Consider the following 19,423-nt stretch of genomic DNA (forward strand, 5'->3'; position numbering starts at 1 on the left):
ACACATGCTTTAGCTTAGTGTTTTCAGTTTTTAGCAGGATAGGTAAAACTAGTATTAATATACTGTTTATGTATGTCAATTATTATTTTTTTTTATGTTTTATAATTAAAATAATAGTAAGATAGTTTTGTAAATTGATTGGGACCCACTCGTACACACTCGCACACTATACATAGTCTATATCTGTTCATTTACTCCAGGACATGGTACTTTGCGGTGCAGCGGGACCTCCCGGAGGTGCCAGATCCCCTCTGCCACCACGCTTGCTCTCATGTTTCCACGCTTTCTTCCTCCCCCCACCCACACAACAACAACTGATCAAGATATTTGGAACGATGCTCTCGCAGCATTTACAGGAGTTTGATGAAGAGACTAAAACAGTTGGTAGGTCTTTCGACTATTAATAAAATAGCTAATTTCTTTTTTCTTCACAAAAAGAGGAGGCGGGGGTCCAGGGTGGGTTTCAGGGTAGTGAGAACCTGATGTCAAGACGTTCCGTTCGTAATTTTGCTTGAATGGCCTTAAAATAAGAAAAGAAACATCTTTATTATGTATATAACTAACAAATAACAATTCCTATAACATTAAAAAGCTGTGTTTTTAGGTAAAATCGTTATGACAGCCACTATTGATACGTTCAATAATATAGTGGCTAAATTGCTGCCGACACCCAGTAAAATGCACTACCTCTTCAATTTGAGAGACATATCTAAAATATTTCAGGTAAGCAAAAAACATACTTACTTAAACTGCAAATATTAAAAAATTTTGCGAAATAAATAGTTATAAAACTTCTATCCTGTAAAAATATTAAAATCTTAAAATCAGGGCGGGCGGCCACAACTCGTTCACCGTACTGTACCTAAATAACAATAATAATACTAGGTAAATAATTACAGGGACTATTAAGAAGTAACAAGGATTATCAAAACACGAAGCCTCGTTTCCTCAGATTGTGGGTCCACGAGTGTTTTAGAGTGTTTTGTGATCGACTCACAGAGGAGAAGTATGTACATTTAATAAGTGTAATGGTCTATATTTGATATATATATATATATATATATATATAATTTTATAATTATCGAAACTTTTTCTACGAATTATCTCTCATAATGTCTTATGTCTAGAAGCAAACTTGATTATACGAATTTCGATACATGGAAGAAATAAGAGTAAGGCTTTGCCCATATACGTATGAAATAAAAATTAGAATTGAGTTAAATAAATTCAATGTTTTTTTTTCATGAGAGCACAAACTTTGAAAAAAGTTTTAGCAAGCCCACAAGAATTTTGACCTAACTGGATAAGAACGTATTAGTAGCTAGAATGTTTGGATGTTTAATCGGTTACAGGTTTAAATCCTGCTAAAACTAAAATTTTTATTCGTTTTTAAATATTTCAACAGTTTATTTATCTCCTTTCTAAATTAGTTAAAATACGTAAGTAATATCTATTATAGAGATCGTGATTGGTTCATGAACCAAATGAGCGATATGCTTGGTAAGCATTTTGAACTCACTTTCCATGCCCTTTGCCCTTCCAAGAGTCCACCGATTTTTGGACATTTTCTCAATCCTTTTGAAGTTTACGATGATTTGAATGATCCTATTGCGCTGAGAAGGTAATCTGAACCATGTTATTTATTTATTTATTTGTCTTGTTTAGCTTTACGTTGTATCCGGCACATAGCAGGGTAGGCAGAGGGAACCTGGGAATCTAGTGTTAAGACACTCAATTTCTATTAAGAAACTTCTGTTTCTCACTTTCGGAGACGAATTCTAGAGACGACTTCTATTTCCTCGAATAGGGATCGAACCCACAACCTTTATTGGTAATTACATATTGTTTTTTTTTTTCAAATATTAGTGAACCCCCGTGAATGTCGTTAGTTTATTATACGCAAATATCGATTCGTCTATTATTATGTGACAAACATATAAATATTTAAAATATATTTTACAAAAATACAGATATATAACAAATCAACTAGAAGAATACAACAGTTGTCCAGGCGTAGTAAAAATGGACCTGGTATTGTTCAAAGACGCCATAGAGCACATTTGTCGTATTGTCAGAGTTATATCGCAGCCACGTGGTCACATGTTGTGTGTTGGGATCGGTTAGTTATTAATCATTTTTTAATAAATACTTTATTTTAAAAAATACTTAAAAATAGAAATAACTACTGAAATCGTTATACCAAAAAATAAATCGTGCGTGATACGTATAGACAATGAGTTGATTTGAGGGTTAAATTCTATTACCAAAAAAAAAAAGAAAATAAATGGTGCAATGGAAGAATTGTGGGTTGGATTTTTTCAATCTGGCAAACAATGCGGTGTTCAGTTCTGCCACTCAACACACAATGTCTCGAAAATTGGTAGTCTTGGGGGTAGGATTGTGTTGACACTAGGTTTCCTCTGCCTACTCTGCTGTGTGAAGTATATGGGCTATAACAATACTTATGTAATTGATATGTGATATTTGAATACATATATAGTCATAATTGAACTAGATGCTTTGCAATTTATAATAAATTGCAAAGCATCTAGTTTATTAAAAGTCATCTTATTTATTAAAAAAAATCAACTTCACGCTGTATCCCGCACGGCAGGGTAGATAGAGGGTTTCCTACGGTACCTAGGTCGCTATTTTATGCCAGATTCTGAAGGTCTAACCCACAAATAGACGCCTTTACAGTTGTAACCCTGCGTCACGATTGTCCTCAACTTTTTTGTATTTTGACCAATTTTTCTACATTTCTTAGGTGGTTCCGGACGACAAAGCTTGACTCGTATAGCGTCATACATTTGTGAATGTAACTCTTTCCAAGTCGTAGTCACTAAAACATATGGAATTAAAGACTTCAGAGAGGACTTGAAGGTTAAAATTATAATTGTTTAGATGTTTTATACTAATACCGTTAATAGTTCAACATTCTACCATATTTTGTTTACAAAGGACACTAATGTGTAGAAACATTATTATTCTATATTATAGAGAGTGTCTTAACTTGTCGTATTTTCTTTGCGATACTACTCCGCGATGACTTCGATGTGGCCAATTTTTGGTTTATAATTAAATTATAAAAAATAGATACAGATTAGATTCAAGGCAAAATGTGGTAGATATTTTAAAATGTTCTTTCCTTCTAAAGGTACTCTACACCAGTTGCGGTGTCGATACAAAGAAAACGACATTCATTTTCTGCGATACACAAATAGTTGAGGAGACTTTTACGGAGATTGTTAATAATTTATTAAGTAGTGGAGAAGTCACTAATTTGTATAAGGCTGATGAATTTGAGGATGTTAGTGGTCCTGTCACTTTTTATTCTCATTTTTTGTAACAATTTAGTAAGTGATATTTTGAATCAGAAGAGTAAAATGAAAAAAATATATTCAGTTATTTCCACAACTGATAATCAAACCCACAATCATATACAAAAACACACTATTCCACTGCACCTTTTGCATTGCATTAGAATAATTTATTTAAACATGACTACTAAATAGATAAAACAAGCTCTAGAGAAGCCAATGAAAGCAGCGAATCTGTTACAAACGGCGGAATCAGTTTACTTATTCTTAGTGGATCGTGTACGAGCTAACATGCATATTGTTCTATGCTTCAGCCCCATTGGAGATGAATTTAGGTATTATAGCCTTGATATATGGAAATAGTTTCTTAGATATTAAGAAAAAAATTTATTCTTTTTTCTTTTTTTTTACCATTTTATCTTTCAGTGTAGGTATTCAATGATAATATTGTCGAGAAAATTATTGAGTTAAGCACCCTTTAATTGATGTACCAATAATGTAGATACACCTACAACGTGTTTTAGTTCCAACTATTTTATAGGAATTTAAAAAATATCTTGGAATATTAATAACAGCTATAACAATAAATAATATGAGTAGGTACTTGCAAAACTACCACAAAAATATTTGAGATTAATCTCGCTGACAATTTTTCAAAGCAGACAAATAGTCTACTAACACCAGATTAGACTTAGACAGAATAAAAAAAATTGTTTCCAGAAACCGTATACGTCAATACCCAGCTCTTATAAATGCGACTACCACAAATTGGTTTTTAGAGTGGCCAAGAGAAGCCCTTCTTGAAGTCGCGTACAAGTTTCTTGAAGGTGTAGAACTGCTTGCTTCTATCACTGGACAACGTGTATGTATAATATTGAACTTACAATCACTTATTCCTTAACATAATTTGCTGTATTTATAGGGGGGTCAAATTCTTTGAAATTCCCATTTTAAAAGCTATTTCGGGTATTTTATATTTAAACCAACCAATTTTGATGATAATTGCTATATAGAAAATTCAAACTAAGACCAGATATTGATTTGAGTGAGGCAAAGAAATCCATTTGCTCCTAAAAATCCCCACTTACTATTACAATTTAAGTGGTGGAACTCAATGCCGCACTTAAAAATAGGCCAGGAAAATTATAGTAACGTTTATACTATTACTCCCTTATATTAAGGATGTGTAACGTTCACGCTTAGACTTCTTCCGCTTTACGCTTTAATCACTTCATTCATTTACATACTCAAATTTTAGTATATTCTAATTGTAACTTCCAACTGAACTTAGTACAATGTTGGTGGTGTTTTAAAACTTTAATCAATGTCTTAAAACGACACAAAATCGATTTAAATTCATTTCATCCAAGGTCCGTAGAAAAGAATCGGTAGTAGAAAGCAGAGAGGATGCAATGAGAGCATCTGTAGCGTCCATAATGTCGCTAATACATTCGTCAGTCGGGAAGTACTCTGTTAAAATGTGGAGAGAGATGAGAAGGACTAATTACGTGACACCTACTAATTATCTTGAACTTGTGTCCGGATATAAGGAGTTAGTGTGTACATTTATTTTTTATGTTTTGCGGATAGCTTTATTAAAATGTAGTTTTATTTTAGTTTTCAGCTCGATTTTCATATTTAACTTACTAGTAAAATAATTAAGTACCTTTGATATAGCTTCATAAAACAAAAGAGACGAGCTGTCAGATCATAGTCCGGTTTATCTCAAATTTCAGTGTAATGTGTAGTTTTCATTATTTTATAGAATGCTGAGAACGAAGAGAATTGAAATAGCATTACAAGCCAATAAACTGAGAAACGGTTTGGGTAAAGTGGAGGAAACTACCAAGCTAGTTGGACAAATGTCAGAGGAGCTAGCTACTGCTAAGGTTAAGAAGAACATTTAATGTATAACATTTAAAAATATTTTTTTTATTTTTAGTTAAGCTTTTCATTTTTGTGAGTGATCGTTAAATGTTGAGCCAGAAAAAAAGAAGTTTATATTTAGAGATAATTAAAAAAATAAATATTTAGAGCTGGCTGACTATAAATCTTTATATATAACTTGTCAAGATGGTTTCACTCTAATATTGATTAACTTAATATAATAAATTTAACTGTAACTACAATATAGATTAAAATTGAAATAGGAACAAGTAGCAGAATACACAGAACAATGTATAGAGTACATGGGCGTGATCAACGTGCAACAGCGCAACGCGGATGAGCAGCAGCGCAGCGTGGCCGCGCGCAGCAAGAAGACGCAGGAGGAGGAGGGCCAGTGCAAGAAGCTGGCGGACGCTGCCATGAGAGACCTGGCGAGTGCCATGCCGGCTCTGGAGGAGGCCGTAAAGGTAATATACTGCCAGGATGGTCCAAATGGCTAATTTGTACGTTATTGAGGCTGCGTGTGTCTATGGATGAAGTTATGGATAGAATGCGACAGGCAACAATGATGGGAACTTCCACCGAGGCGTCATTTACATTGCATAAATAGTACATACACTATGATGATATTATTTTAGGAGTGCTCCTAACGCCACAAAAGGCTTAAGAAAAAAGAGTTAGTTATATACAATTAGATTTCTGATTAGTTATTAGTACCTTGGAAAAGGTTGTAAAAATAAGACTCGGAAATATTTATTGACCAATGAAATAGAACCTTTTTTTTAAGTGTTGAAATTGATTTAATTTAAGTTTTTCCTGAGGTAGAAAAGCTGATTTTGTATTATTTTTTTACAAATAAAATAAAATGTTCACATGTTATGTTATGTTTAATAGGCTTTAGATGCTTTAAATAAGAAAGATATCACCGAGGTAAAATCTTACGCAAAACCTCCTCAAAAAGTCGAGATGGTTCTTGAAGCTGTGCTTATTTTGTTGCAAGTGAGTACAATTTTTCGTACATAATTGAATATGACGCCAACTGATTTCGATTTTCTTTTTATTGGAAAGTATACACTTCAAAGGTAGTTTGATGGAAGTTTGATTAATTTCTGATTATGGGATCCGGTTAAAATTGAAGAAGTCAGTTTTTTTTTAAATTTAATTATCATACATTGTAAGTATCATAAGAATTAGGAATTAGCATATTCTGGCCAAACTGTGACTACCTAACATGCAATATATCTAAAACAAAAACCGTGATATATCACTGGAGTGTCTCTGTTTTCTCATCACTACATTAGAGATGAGTTAAAAACAATAAATTTATCGTTCAAGTATTCACATTTATAAAATTATTCAATAATAATTTAATACATTTCAATTCATTTAGAAAGAGCCAACGTGGGCTGAAGCTAAACGTCAGCTCGGTGACCAATACTTCCTGGACAGATTGCGAGATTTTGACAAAGACAATATAGCGGATAAAACATTAAAGAAAATCGGTACTTACACAACTAAACCTGACTTTGATCCGGAAATAGTTGGCACTGTGTCGTTAGCCGCTAAGTCTTTGTGCTTGTGGGTGAGAGCTATTGAAAAGTATGGAAAAGTTTATAAGTAAGTGTTATTGTTTCAATACTAATGTTTTCTATTGATAAAATGTTAATTTTTGTACGTAGCAGAATTTAAATTTGCAGTGTTTAGGTTTTTGTAGCCTATTATCAAATATCATAGTTTAATTAGAAAGTTTTGTATTCATTCTTTATTTTATTACGGGTTTTTTTTAATGTTTATGCTCAATTGTAAGTGTATATAATTATTATGAAATTACTATTTATATCGTGAGTGAGTACACGATAAACGAAATATATTAGAAGCTCGCCGTTGTACACCAATAGGCTTAGATATATGTTAATGTTATAGAACAGTATATTTTCTTACACTATTATGAATATTATCCTATTTCAACAATAGAATAGTAAAACCTAAAAAAGAGCGTCTAGAAGAAGCATTAGAATCTTTGCGAATGAAACAACAAATATTGGCTGAAGCCCGAGCTAAATTAAGAGAGCTAAGTGAGATGATAGCGCGTTTGCAAAAGGAATATGATGAGAAGGTAGCGCAAAAAGAGGAGTTGGAGAGGAAATCTAGGATGCTACAGCTTAAATTGGAGAGGGCAGAAGCTCTGATTACTGGACTTTCCGGTGAGTTGTTTTCAAATTGAAAATTTTTCAGATCCATCCATAAGTTCCGGAGACTAAATAGACAAATTGTGACTTTTAAGAATTGTACTTGTAGGTGATTTGCGTATATACGGTCGTTCTAATCAGAGTTCATTTTGAACAAATTTACATTTATTCTAATACTGCCATTATAAACATTAACAAACAAAATGCATAATAATTTTAAAGTCATCAATATTGTAAATGGTTTTCAAATTTTCAAATTTATTTAGTACTCATACATCATTCAAATTCAAGACGAATGTGTTAAAAATAATTAGGCTTAAAATTGTTATTAATATTTTTTTACATATAATTAAGATTGCCACGAAAGTCATTCTAGATTTATTATTTTTAAATGCATCATTGCTATAATAATATAAATATAGGTGAACGTGAAAGATGGGAGCTAACAGTGGAGCGCTTAGACAAAGAATTTGAGAATTTGCCCGGTGATTGTCTCATAGCTACCGGTTTCGTCGCTTATCTCGGTCCTTTCGTCTCCGAGTATCGAGAAGCGCTCATGGATGATTGGTTTAGAGAGGTACATGCATATTGCATTCTTTGTATTATTCATATATTAGATTTACTATTAGATGACTAAATTATATAGAAAGCAACGTTACCTATAAAATTCTAACTAAAATTATCGTTTCTTAACCCAATTTATGTATGTCATAAATAGTGTATAACAAATAATTCATAAAGATAGGATAAATAATGAAAAAAAGGAATCAGAGATTGTTATATATTATAATTTTATTGTAATCGTGATTAATTTTGTTATTATCTCTATGACCACTATCGCCGTTGTCAGTCTTATAGTATCACTAGCGACCCTCTTGCGGCTTCGCCCGCTTTAACTACTGGATTATTCATGTAATGTATGTTTGCAAAGCACTTAAGATAATGTGAAAATTAATTAAACCCTAATGCAACCCGCATTTTCGTAGTTTCAATAAGGATTTTCCAATTGTTTTACACAGCAAGGATTTTTTAGTAGGTACCGTAATTTTAAATCTGTGCTACTAATCTTTTCAAGTACTTATTAAAATATATTTAAATGACTATTTTTAGATAGTCAAATGACTATTTTTAAACGGAAGAAATTATAAACAAAAACCTACCTACTAATAACTACTACAAAAAATGTGAAACCAAATATATCGCACTTAAATAATACATTCAACTCCAATTATCCAATACGTGCAAACGCATCTAACTAAATCTTCGTTGCTATAGAGGCAGCCGGGTTTTTTTTTTTCGAGCTTGTGGTTAATGCTGAAGGGAGTATTCTGTCCCTGATGAAAAGCAAGCACGACGTGGCTGCCTGTGAGGAAAATTAAATAGAATGCATCGGCCGGGAATCGAACCCGGGCCGCCCGCGTGGCAGGCGAGCATTCTACCACTGAACCACCGATGCGTGTAAGGCAGGCGGGCGCGGCGGACGCATGGCGAGTGGCGAGCCGTTTCGCAGCAAGGATTTTTTTTGATATTGTAACAACTTCTAAACTTCTAAATGAAAAACAGTAAAAGACAGTTTTGTTCTACATTAAATGGCCAACGTAACTAATGTACTTATTTATATGTTGAGAGTAAGGGATAAGTGAAACTTGAGTAACATACAGCTGATGTGTCAACGGCGGGATATGTCAACAATTAAATCCGTTTTTCTGTAAAACTATTCGCAATTTCGAAATATTATAAAAAGCAAATTTTATCTTCGTTTACCGTATAAAATTAATAAAGTATTTTAAAGGATAAAGATTAATACCATTATGGAAAAATATCCCTCACAATAAAAAATATATTGAAATTATTATTTTTAGTCAGAAAAATGATCACTACACGTTATTCTTAAAAGATACGAATATGCCGTCGCGGACTTTTTTGTAGATCTTATTAAGAGGAACAATGCTCCAGTACATTTTTTTCATGTAGTACTTACCATTAGAGCAGCGCATGCGCAAAAGTGTCTCAACGGGTAGGACTTTATACACATTTATCGTATTTATGTTAATTTACATAAGAATGTACAAATAATAAACTATATATAAACCTTCTACGAAAAACACCCGACTTAATGGCGAAGACCACATCAAAATCCGTTGGGTGGTTTAGAAGAAGAAGAGTTAGAAACAACAGACAGACACGAAAAGTGACTTTGTTTTATAAGATATAGGATAATAGTTTGTGTAAGGTAAATTTGATAAAAATGAGACCTTAGTGGCGTAGGTACACAAGCGTGTGACTGTGAACGCAACGGTTATGGATTCGATTCTCACTCAGGGGAATAAAATATTTAATATTTTACTTTCGTCGCTCTGATAACGAGGCAAAACGTGGCTTTGAGTTCCACGACTAAACATACAATGCCTCAAAAATTCAGCGAAAAGTTAAGTTTTTTTAATTATTTAATTTATTTAATTATTACAGGTATACAATGAAACTTTACCAGTAACAATGGAATTGAGCATGAAAACGTTCTTATTGGACGATGCAACGTTACGCGAGTGGAATTATATGGGGTTGCCAGGTAAGATTTTTAAAAATTTGTTTGGAGTAGTTTGAAAAATGATTGATAAATATTCGATTCTATAGTTAATTTTATTGAAAACTATTTGTGGAAAACTGGGAATATTTAAATTTATCAACTATATCGATTTTATTTGAAGAATAATCTTGAAACAGTATAAAAATTTAAATGTCAAATACTATAAAACTTAAACCCTCGTGGTGCAGTAGCACAGTGTTCATGTGTGAGCGCAGCATTTATGAGTTTTATTTCTACTCGAGGAAATAAATTATTTAATTTCCTTGGTCTGGTAAAAATACAAATTGCCCACTTATCACGCAAAGTCACGAAAATTGGACATGCGTGGAAAATGGAGTGTCATATCACTAGATTGTCTCTGCCTATCCTGCTATTTGCTATATGTATGAAGCATAAAAAGAAACTATAAAAAATACTTTCAGTAGTAAAAAAGAGTAAAGCTAAAATTTAAAGAAGTATTTAATATTAACTGCAGACGACAACTTCAGTGCAGAAAATGGCATAATAGTAGTCCGAGCGACGCGCTGGCCGCTAGCTGTAGACCCACAGGGGCAGGCCCTTATATGGATATCTAGATTAGAGGAAAAGAATGACATACAGGTAGTTTATAATCACATAATGAATTTAATTTTCGTTTTAATTTTTTTAAAGAAAACTGCTAGATAAACACTAGAAACTTCTAGACTAGGAAATATTTTAGTCATCATCATCATCAAAAAATCCCATATTATTTAAATCCCATATTAACCTTTTCCCTTATCTGACAGATTGTCGATTTCGGTCAGCCGAATTACTTAAAAATTATGGAACAATGTCTGTCTCAAGGCAAACCAGTAATAGTTCAGAACGTGGGTGAAGTTCTAGATCCTTCCATAGCTCCCATATTGGATAAGGCTATAGTGAAAATTGGAGCTGATTTAGTTATAAAATTTAATGAGAAAATGGTTCCTTATAATCCGGTTTTCAAAATGTATTTGACGACTAAACTTGGTATGTATTTAGTTGGATATTTGTAAGTTATTTTGAGTAATTCATCATAATTAGCTTACGCAAAATGTTTAAGTATATAAAGTTTCCCCCGAATGGAGATCGAACCTACAACCTTCAAACTTACCAAATTAACCACTATAGTATCTAATACATTTAAAAAAGAGTATAAACTTAATATATGTATGTAATTTTAAAGGAAACCCAGTATATTCTCCGGAAACACTAACAAAAACGACAATGGTCAACTTTGCCGTAAAAGAACAAGGTCTTACCTCACAGTTACTGAGTATAGTAGTGCGTAAGGAAAGACCTCAGTTGGAGACTATGAAAGACCATTTGGTCATGACCATTGCTAATAGCAAGAAAGTTTTGGTAAGTCTAATCTAATTAATATTATTATTTTGATGTTTTCATTTGTTGAATTTAGTTTTCTTCTTTTGAAATTATAGTTTTTTGTTTATACAAATGTATGTGTTGATTAAATTGAATTTGTAAGATATATTATACAGAAAACCTTTAACAATTAAAGAATTGAAATATTTGCATTTAAAAAATATAGATAGAAAATTAAATTCTACATCAAACCTATTGTTAAATGTGAAACGCAGGACATGTAGCTCATAAAGAAAGACCAGATCGAGTTTGAGGTCAGTCGTGGGGCAGAGCCGCAAACTTGCGACTGTAAACGTGATAGGTTGTGTGGCCAAAATTCGATGAAAACTGGGTAGCGGAGTGTCTTAACACTACGTTCCCTCTGCTCTGCCTACTCTGCTATATGATACAGCGAGAAGATAATAAAAATATGCATACATATTTTTTAAGGTTGACTTAGAAAACGATTTACTCCGTATAATGTACGAATCTCAAGTACCATTATTAGAAAATGAAGAGCTTTTCGTTACATTGCAAACGTCGCAACGCACTTCGTTGGAAGTCAAAGAAGCTTTACTCACCTCACAGGATACTGAAAAAGAGATTGATACAGCTAGACAGGTATCTACTATTATTTATAATTTTATGATTTTTTATTTAATGTTCATAATTTTGAAATAAATTCTTATTTTATTTGTTTATACATAATTATATCGTCTTCTTTATATTATTAGAATTCCATAATAAATATCTCATTTTCGTAAACCTCCTGTTTTTTTTGGGGTAGGCTTGAGACGTTGAGTGTTGAGACACTCTGGTTTTTAGTTTGCATACTGGATGAGGGTATAATGCATGCAACATGCATGCATTCCGGAACTAAGTGAGAGAGCGAACTGAGTGTCATGATATTAGGTTCTCTCTGATTATTTCGCATATTGCCATATGCAGACAAAAGTGAAGCTAGATTGTTTTAAATAATAATAATATGAATATGTTAAAAATTCTTGTTGTGTAAAAAACAGAGAATTTTGACTAGGTTCTCTACCTACCAAAAGTGTATAGAAAAGGTATTTAATTAATTGTTAGCTTATAAAAATACATATTTTGTTTTTAAAATCGATATTTCCCCTCAGGGTTACGTACCGGTAGCGGTTCGAGCGTCGGTACTCTTCTTTGCTTTAAATGATTTGTCTCGAATCGATCCTATGTATCAGTTCTCACTTGATGCCTACATCGATCTTTTCACGTACTCGATTGATAGAAGCCCTAAAAGCGTAGAATTGGAGGACAGAATTAGCCATCTTAATGAATTTCACACTTTTGCTGTTTATAAGTTAGTGATTTTTATTATTTTCGTTTTTGTAGTTATTATATATTGTATATTTATGGGAATATTATTAAATAAGTATCTGCCAGTTGCAGTATAATTAATATTTGTATTAAAAATATCCATTTTCATTGTAGTATTAACCATAAAGGACATTTAATTCTATTTATTAATGAGAGTTTACCTAAAATATGAAACAGAATCAAAGAATATTAATTTAATTAATTATTTTGATATAAATTATACTGCATTCCAATTTTAATGATAGTTAATATTCTACCTACAGGAATACATGTCGAGCTCTCTTTGAACGACACAAGCTCTTGCTCTCATTCCACATGGTGTCACGAATTTTGTTTCAAATGGGCAAAATGAGTAGTCACGAATACTTGTTCCTTTTAAAGGGCGGCATTGTTCTAGATAGATCGGAGCAGCCGGATAATCCTACAAGTTAGTTTTTTTACCTACTAGTTAATTTGAGTTCTGCCACTCATCACGCAAGACGTCCAGAGTTGAGGAGCGAAGGTCTCTTAATGGGAACAGAGTATCTTAACACTAGGTTTCCAAGTTCACTTTGCTATTACCCTGCTATAAGCGGGATTCAGCGTAGATAAAAAATACTACTAGAACTATTATCTAGCCAACTACTACTAGTAGAAAAAAAGCGTAAATAATACATCCATATAGATTATTTGAAAATTTTATTCACCAGATTGGCTACCAGACGACTGTTGGGATAATATAACTGAATTAGACAAGTTACCAGGATTTCACGGTGTTATAGATAGTTTTGAGGTGTTCTCTAAAGAATGGAGGGACTGGTATTTGCATCCTGAACCTGAAACTCAACCTCTTATTGGTAAGACTTCTTGTAAAGTCTAGATAGATTTACGTAATGAAAAAATGTTTTTTTCTACCTTTATCAGATTCTATATTAGTTATATACCATACCATATATTTTTATGTTTATGTGTCATAGGATATTGGCATATATGTCATATAAATATATCAATTTCTTAAAATAACCAAAAATACATTATTACATAACAATTAAAGGTGATTGGAATGACATTTGCAATGAATTTCAAAGAATATTGTTTATCCGATCATTGAGAGTGGACCGAGTGTCGGCGTGTGTCACCACTTACATAGTGAATGTGCTGGGACCGCGGTACGTCGAACCACCTGTACTTGATATTAGGGTTAGTTATGTTGCCATTAATATTACCTACCTACTTTATTTTTTTATTATTATTACTTACATTACAGACTCATGGCCCGTACTTTTTGTCATGGAATACATTTCTTTTCTATTTAAGCATATTTCTTTAGACATTACCTAAAACTAGACTTATGTGACTATATAGATAAAATAGTATATATGTCCTTAAAAGAGTCTAGTTACTCTTCTAGATCGAGACGCGAGATTATACTCATAGCATTTATTGTACATTATATATTAAAAAAAAAATTACAAATTTCCAATTATCCACCCTCAGGCAGCATGGGAAGAATCGACCTGGAAGACTTCTCTCCTGTTCGTTCTATCACCGGGTGTTGATCCCACGTCCGCGCTAATACAACTGGCAACTGACGTGAAAATGTTTGATAAGTTCCAGTCGCTTAGTTTGGGGCAGGGCCAAGCTCCTACTGCTGCAAAGTTAGTACACATACAGTTCAGCCAATGTGTCATGGCCACCTTGATTTTTTTTAATTTCATGTATTGATTGGTATAGTTGGGAAGAAAATAATCAAAATTAAGGCAAAATTAAAAGTCAAAAGTTAAAAAAAATCCTTAAATCAAATCTCCTCATCTAGCACTGATTCTTCAGCTGTTATGTTAGCTTTTCTTATATCTCTTATTTAGACAAACCTAAACGGATACGTAAGGAGATAGTGAGTGTTAAGATATAGATTATAGCGAGACTCAACGTTGTCGTTTTGTGTTAACAGACTATTGATTAACTTACTATTTCGCATGCAATTTAACAAACTATGATCAAAAATTATGTATTAATCTCAAAGAAATCGAATAAATGATCGCGTCGTTTTGTTAATAATAAAAATAAAAATATAGTAAATATATTAAAATATAATCAAAAAAATAATTACCCAGGATGCTATCACATGGTATGAAAGAAGGAGGGTGGGTTTTCCTGGCGAATTGTCATTTGGCTTGCATTTGGCTTGGCGCTTTACGGGGCTTGGACAATCCAAAAATACATCCTCGATTTAGACTATGGCTATCATCCATGCCCGATGATAAGTTCCCTTTGAATGTGCTGCAGAGATCTATTAAGATGACCACTGAACCACCTCAGGTTAGTTTGGTGAAAGATACTATATGGGTAGCCTCTATGGGTGAAGTAAAGAACTTTGCCACTTTATTTTTTGATAATAAAAAAACATAATGATAATACAAATATTTAATAGTATAGGTAAATATAAATCACCATTCTTTTTATATTATTTACTAAAATTTTGTAAATAAAACTAAAAATTTCAAAAACAGGGCTTAAAAGGTAACCTAGTGCGTATATTCGCAAACATTAACGAGGAGAAATTTGACGAAGCCACGCCCAAGTATCGACGGCTATTGTTCTGCGTATCATTTTTCCATTGTTCCTTGATTGCTCGGAAAAGGTTTAGACAGCTAGGGTATAATGCTGTCTATAGTTTTAATGATTCAGATTTTGAGGTTAGTTTATTAATATATCTAAGTAGTTTCGTAAATATTATTAGAGCCCTTTGTGTTTTTACTCTTAATCATCATTTGTTTTCTATTTAATCATTATTAAGTATGTTGCATCCTAATAATTTAAGATTTTTATTCTAGAAAATAAAGGAAACTAAAACAATTGTTTCATTTTTCTATTATTTTTCTGATACAGTGCCAATTATTGTGTTATTATTATTCTTTTAGGTATCAGACAATCTTCTAGCAAATTATTTAGAAGAATACGAGGAAGTCCCATGGGATGCTTTACGTTATTTATTCGCAATTATAAATTACGGTGGCCACATTACCGACGATTGGGATAAGAGGGTTCTTATCGCCTATATAAACCAGTTCTTCAATGAGGAAGCTCTTGATACGCCCTTTTATAGGTGCCTTGAATATAATTTTTTTTTAGCTTCTCGCTGTTTTCTACATATAGGTACTCGTAGTATACACTTTCCTCCAAGTATGGAACTAATCCACAACCGTCTCGTTTACATTTGTACGCTTGTGCCCCAGCGCCATAACGGCCTCTATTATCTTTTTTTTCGCATCATATTGTGACCCGTATGTAACAGGGTAGGCAGAGGGAGCCTAGTGTTAAGACACTCCGCTCCCCACTTTCCGCCGATTTCTTAAGGCATTGTGGGTTGAGTGGCGGATCTGACGCCATGCTTTGCCTCGACACCAGAGGGGAAATGAAAATAATAATTTTATTATTTTCTCGAGTGGGAATTGAAATCACAACATGTTCTCTAACTTTATTAATATTTTTAATATTTTATAATCATTTATCCAGGTTATCGAGCATCCCCTCCTACCATATCCCACGAGATGGTAGTCTCGAATCGTATCGAGATTTCCTGGATCTCTTACCCGGATATGAACGTGCTGAATCTGTCGGGCAACATGCATCCGCCGATGTCGCTACACTTGCACAGGTGAGAAATTCATTAACTTCCCCCCGGATAAAGTAAATGTATACAAAATCGTTATTTATTTTGTTTTATTACCCCCAATACTATTTTGGGTCTTAGAAATTAATTGTTTTAATATATGTACTTTATGTAATAAAAGGATGCCAGAATAATGTGTTCGACGTTATTCGCTCTTGCTTCGACTGGGGGTGGCGGCGGCGGTGGCGGGGAAGATCAAAAAGTTAGTATATATTAATTTTTTTAAAGTAATCTTTACGTACTAAATAAGTAAAAATATTTGGAAACGTATAAATAAAATAGAGATAGTGAGACTCCAATCCGTTCTTGAAAACCACCGCGTGAACACGGAAACAAGTGAACGCATGTATGATGATGTGGAAATCGTAATCGTAATGAGAGAGGAATGATTACATGTTCAAATTCCTTTGCTAATATAAAGCGCGGCGTTGAGTTTCGCTTTAATATAAAATTATGCATATCTGCTTAGCCTTATATCGTTTATTTGCAATAAAAACGTAAATGATTTTTCTTTTATGTTATTATGCCAATTTATGCGGAAAGACTATTTGCAAACTTAATTTCTATTCGGTAATATTTCAAAAGAACTAATTTCTTTCGTCATTGTTACAGAAAGGAATTTTGTAACACTATATTCTGTGCTTACCTTTCTCTACTCTAACTAAAATAAATTAATAAAGGTAGACGAATTAGCTGCGGAAATGCTATCAAAACTCCCATTTCACATCGACGTGGAGACGACTGAACGTATGATGGGCCCCGAAATTGTGATGCCCATGTGTGTGTCGCTCTTACAAGAGATCGGCTACTTTAACGTGTTGATCTTCAATATTGTAGCTGGGTTGAAGGTTTGTTTTTTTTATTGTAGATTTTTTAATCTTATTTTTATTAAAGTTGTTTATTTTAATATTAACTTATTCTCTTTTAATATTTTTTAAGGAGCTACGTCGTGCAATAGAAGGGTTAGTGGTGATGTCGGAAATGTTAGAAATCATGTATTCCTGCATTTTTGAGGGAAGAGTACCATCTTTCTGGCAAAAAGGTGATTTAATAAATATATGATATTTATTACAGAAATATTTAAGTTTATTATAATAATTTTTTTGGCGATTAAACTGGCAATCGCCTGGCAATTGACGTTCTGTATAAACAATTCCTCTCGTCCGCAGCGCGGCCGTCCCTAAAGCCACTGGGTGCCTGGTGTCGTGAGCTATCGCTGCGCGGCGCGCACCTGACGGCGTGGGCCGGCGCGCCGCGCTCGCCGCCCACGCTGTGCTGGCTGCCCGCGCTCGTGGCACCCACGGGCTTCCTCACGGCCGTCATGCAGGTGCGTTGACGTTTTCAAGTAACTTTTTGATATTTTTGTACCGACATGAAATTCTCTTTCAGGGTAGTTAATAGTTATATGTCCTACGTTTAACTGTTTACGAATCTTGATTAATTTTTTATGTACCTACACATTTAAAATATTTTACCCTATATGCTGCTCCAGTCAAAGGAGCGCAGACGCTTCCACTCTGTATATTAAAGCTCTATTATGTTAATAAACATTCTTCATCATCATATTCTATCTCTCTATTATAACCTTTAAAAATTCTTTAAATAAAATAAACATTCTTCATCATCATATTCTATCTCTCTATTATAACCTTTAAAAATTCTAGTAGCATCCTTTCTCTTTTTCTTAGACAACAGCTCGTGGAGAAGGATGGCCGATAGATACACTGTGTTGGGAATTCACTGTAATGCCTCTAGAAGAGAGTGGTTTTGTACGACCGCCTAGAGACGGGGGTGTTTATATCAGGTTAGTTGCGAGTTATTATAATATCATCAAATTTACGCTATTTTTTTAATGAAAACCAATCCATAGAACTTTCAACTTTTCAAATATATTTTTAGGGGTTTATATCTAGAGGGGGCCAGTTGGTTCCGCAAGGACGCTTATTTACAAGAGCCATTGCCGATGCAGCTTGTGTTCCCATTGACACCTATACATTTTAAACCGGTCAGAGCCACTGGGAGACGAGTTAAAAGTAAATAATAATTTTTATTTACTATGACTCAATTAAATTTTTAAGTAATGTAGCTATCGCGATTGTACTGAACTGAACACCGGAAAGAAGTGATCTTTTTTTTTTAGCTTAGAGTTATCCAAGCATTCCGCACTATATCCCGCAGATTAGCAGAGTAGGCTGAGGGAACTTGAAAACCTAGAGTTACACCACTCCGTTCCTGATTTTCTTCCTAATTCTAGAGGCATTGTGTTTTGAGTAGTGGAACTCAACGCCGCGCTTGGCCTCGTTACCAGAGCAAGGACATTAAATACTTCTTTTCCTCGAGTTTTAATCGAAACCACACCTTGACTCACTGTCCCACGAATTCCTTAATATTACGGTAATATTTTTAATTTTGACACTATTAAAATAATATTTGTTTTTATTATTATAATAGATAGATACGTCTGCCCATGCTACTATTATCCTTTGCGAATGGGTGCTTTTGTGGTGGCAGTCGATCTTCACTCTGGAAAAGAAACTTCAGATTTTTGGGTGAAACGGGGCACTGCCTTACTTTGTACTTTGGCTACCTAAATTAAAATATTAATACTACTATATATTTTTCTTTTCTTTAACTTTTTTTTGATTGAAAAGCAGTGGCTGTTAATGTTAACTCTTAGATTATTTGCTCTCTTATTTAAGTTGTATTGTAATGTGATTTTAATTTTATTGTCAATTTGTTTGAAATAAAGATTTTTAACATTTGTTAGTAATTTGTATTGTTTTAAATATTGAAGGATGACCTTGTACAATATTTACCAACTTTACGACCTTTAAACTTGGAAACTTAACTGCAGGGTTATGGAACGGTGGCACCCCCTTCTTTAACCAAATGTTACAAATCGAATCTATCATCAAGCAATGTTTCTACTTCTGGATTAATTAATATATCTGCTAGTATTCAGATAATTAATAATTTTATCTGGCTCATAATTTTATGTGATTAACAATTGATATTATGATCTTCTATATTTTGATCTTTGAAAATAGAGACATTCCCGTAAATATAAAAAAATATG

General features: G+C 33.3%; 1 protein-coding gene across 1 annotated transcript in view; it reads left to right on the top strand.

Moving 5' to 3' along the window:
- The window catches only part of kl-2 (dynein heavy chain 2, axonemal kl-2), a 44,965-nt gene extending 25,848 nt beyond the window's left edge, over positions 1 to 19,117 (top strand). Inside the window, exons 44-80 of the mRNA XM_085203532.1 lie at positions 201 to 384; positions 605 to 723; positions 900 to 1,006; positions 1,460 to 1,621; positions 1,971 to 2,119; positions 2,768 to 2,883; positions 3,158 to 3,310; positions 3,516 to 3,655; positions 4,041 to 4,182; positions 4,691 to 4,872; positions 5,086 to 5,209; positions 5,471 to 5,674; positions 6,102 to 6,206; positions 6,598 to 6,824; positions 7,182 to 7,411; positions 7,819 to 7,973; positions 9,866 to 9,965; positions 10,459 to 10,583; positions 10,751 to 10,973; positions 11,170 to 11,345; positions 11,796 to 11,966; positions 12,479 to 12,678; positions 12,959 to 13,122; positions 13,385 to 13,531; positions 13,729 to 13,874; positions 14,172 to 14,332; positions 14,789 to 14,993; positions 15,185 to 15,370; positions 15,596 to 15,780; positions 16,191 to 16,332; positions 16,469 to 16,549; positions 17,028 to 17,195; positions 17,287 to 17,389; positions 17,517 to 17,674; positions 18,036 to 18,151; positions 18,247 to 18,380; positions 18,799 to 19,117. Coding sequence (XP_085059658.1) covers positions 201 to 384; positions 605 to 723; positions 900 to 1,006; positions 1,460 to 1,621; positions 1,971 to 2,119; positions 2,768 to 2,883; positions 3,158 to 3,310; positions 3,516 to 3,655; positions 4,041 to 4,182; positions 4,691 to 4,872; positions 5,086 to 5,209; positions 5,471 to 5,674; positions 6,102 to 6,206; positions 6,598 to 6,824; positions 7,182 to 7,411; positions 7,819 to 7,973; positions 9,866 to 9,965; positions 10,459 to 10,583; positions 10,751 to 10,973; positions 11,170 to 11,345; positions 11,796 to 11,966; positions 12,479 to 12,678; positions 12,959 to 13,122; positions 13,385 to 13,531; positions 13,729 to 13,874; positions 14,172 to 14,332; positions 14,789 to 14,993; positions 15,185 to 15,370; positions 15,596 to 15,780; positions 16,191 to 16,332; positions 16,469 to 16,549; positions 17,028 to 17,195; positions 17,287 to 17,389; positions 17,517 to 17,674; positions 18,036 to 18,151; positions 18,247 to 18,380; positions 18,799 to 18,938 — 5,730 coding nt within the window. The 3' untranslated portion in view covers positions 18,939 to 19,117. The remainder of the gene's footprint in view (positions 1 to 200; positions 385 to 604; positions 724 to 899; positions 1,007 to 1,459; positions 1,622 to 1,970; positions 2,120 to 2,767; positions 2,884 to 3,157; positions 3,311 to 3,515; positions 3,656 to 4,040; positions 4,183 to 4,690; positions 4,873 to 5,085; positions 5,210 to 5,470; positions 5,675 to 6,101; positions 6,207 to 6,597; positions 6,825 to 7,181; positions 7,412 to 7,818; positions 7,974 to 9,865; positions 9,966 to 10,458; positions 10,584 to 10,750; positions 10,974 to 11,169; positions 11,346 to 11,795; positions 11,967 to 12,478; positions 12,679 to 12,958; positions 13,123 to 13,384; positions 13,532 to 13,728; positions 13,875 to 14,171; positions 14,333 to 14,788; positions 14,994 to 15,184; positions 15,371 to 15,595; positions 15,781 to 16,190; positions 16,333 to 16,468; positions 16,550 to 17,027; positions 17,196 to 17,286; positions 17,390 to 17,516; positions 17,675 to 18,035; positions 18,152 to 18,246; positions 18,381 to 18,798) is intronic.
- The last annotated feature ends 306 nt before the right edge of the window (positions 19,118 to 19,423 follow it).

The sequence above is a fragment of the Heliconius melpomene genome, chromosome 19, assembly GCF_056956725.1.
Source record: "Heliconius melpomene rosina isolate 202511_hmr_F chromosome 19, ASM5695672v1, whole genome shotgun sequence".
Taxonomy (NCBI): domain Eukaryota; kingdom Metazoa; phylum Arthropoda; class Insecta; order Lepidoptera; family Nymphalidae; genus Heliconius; species Heliconius melpomene.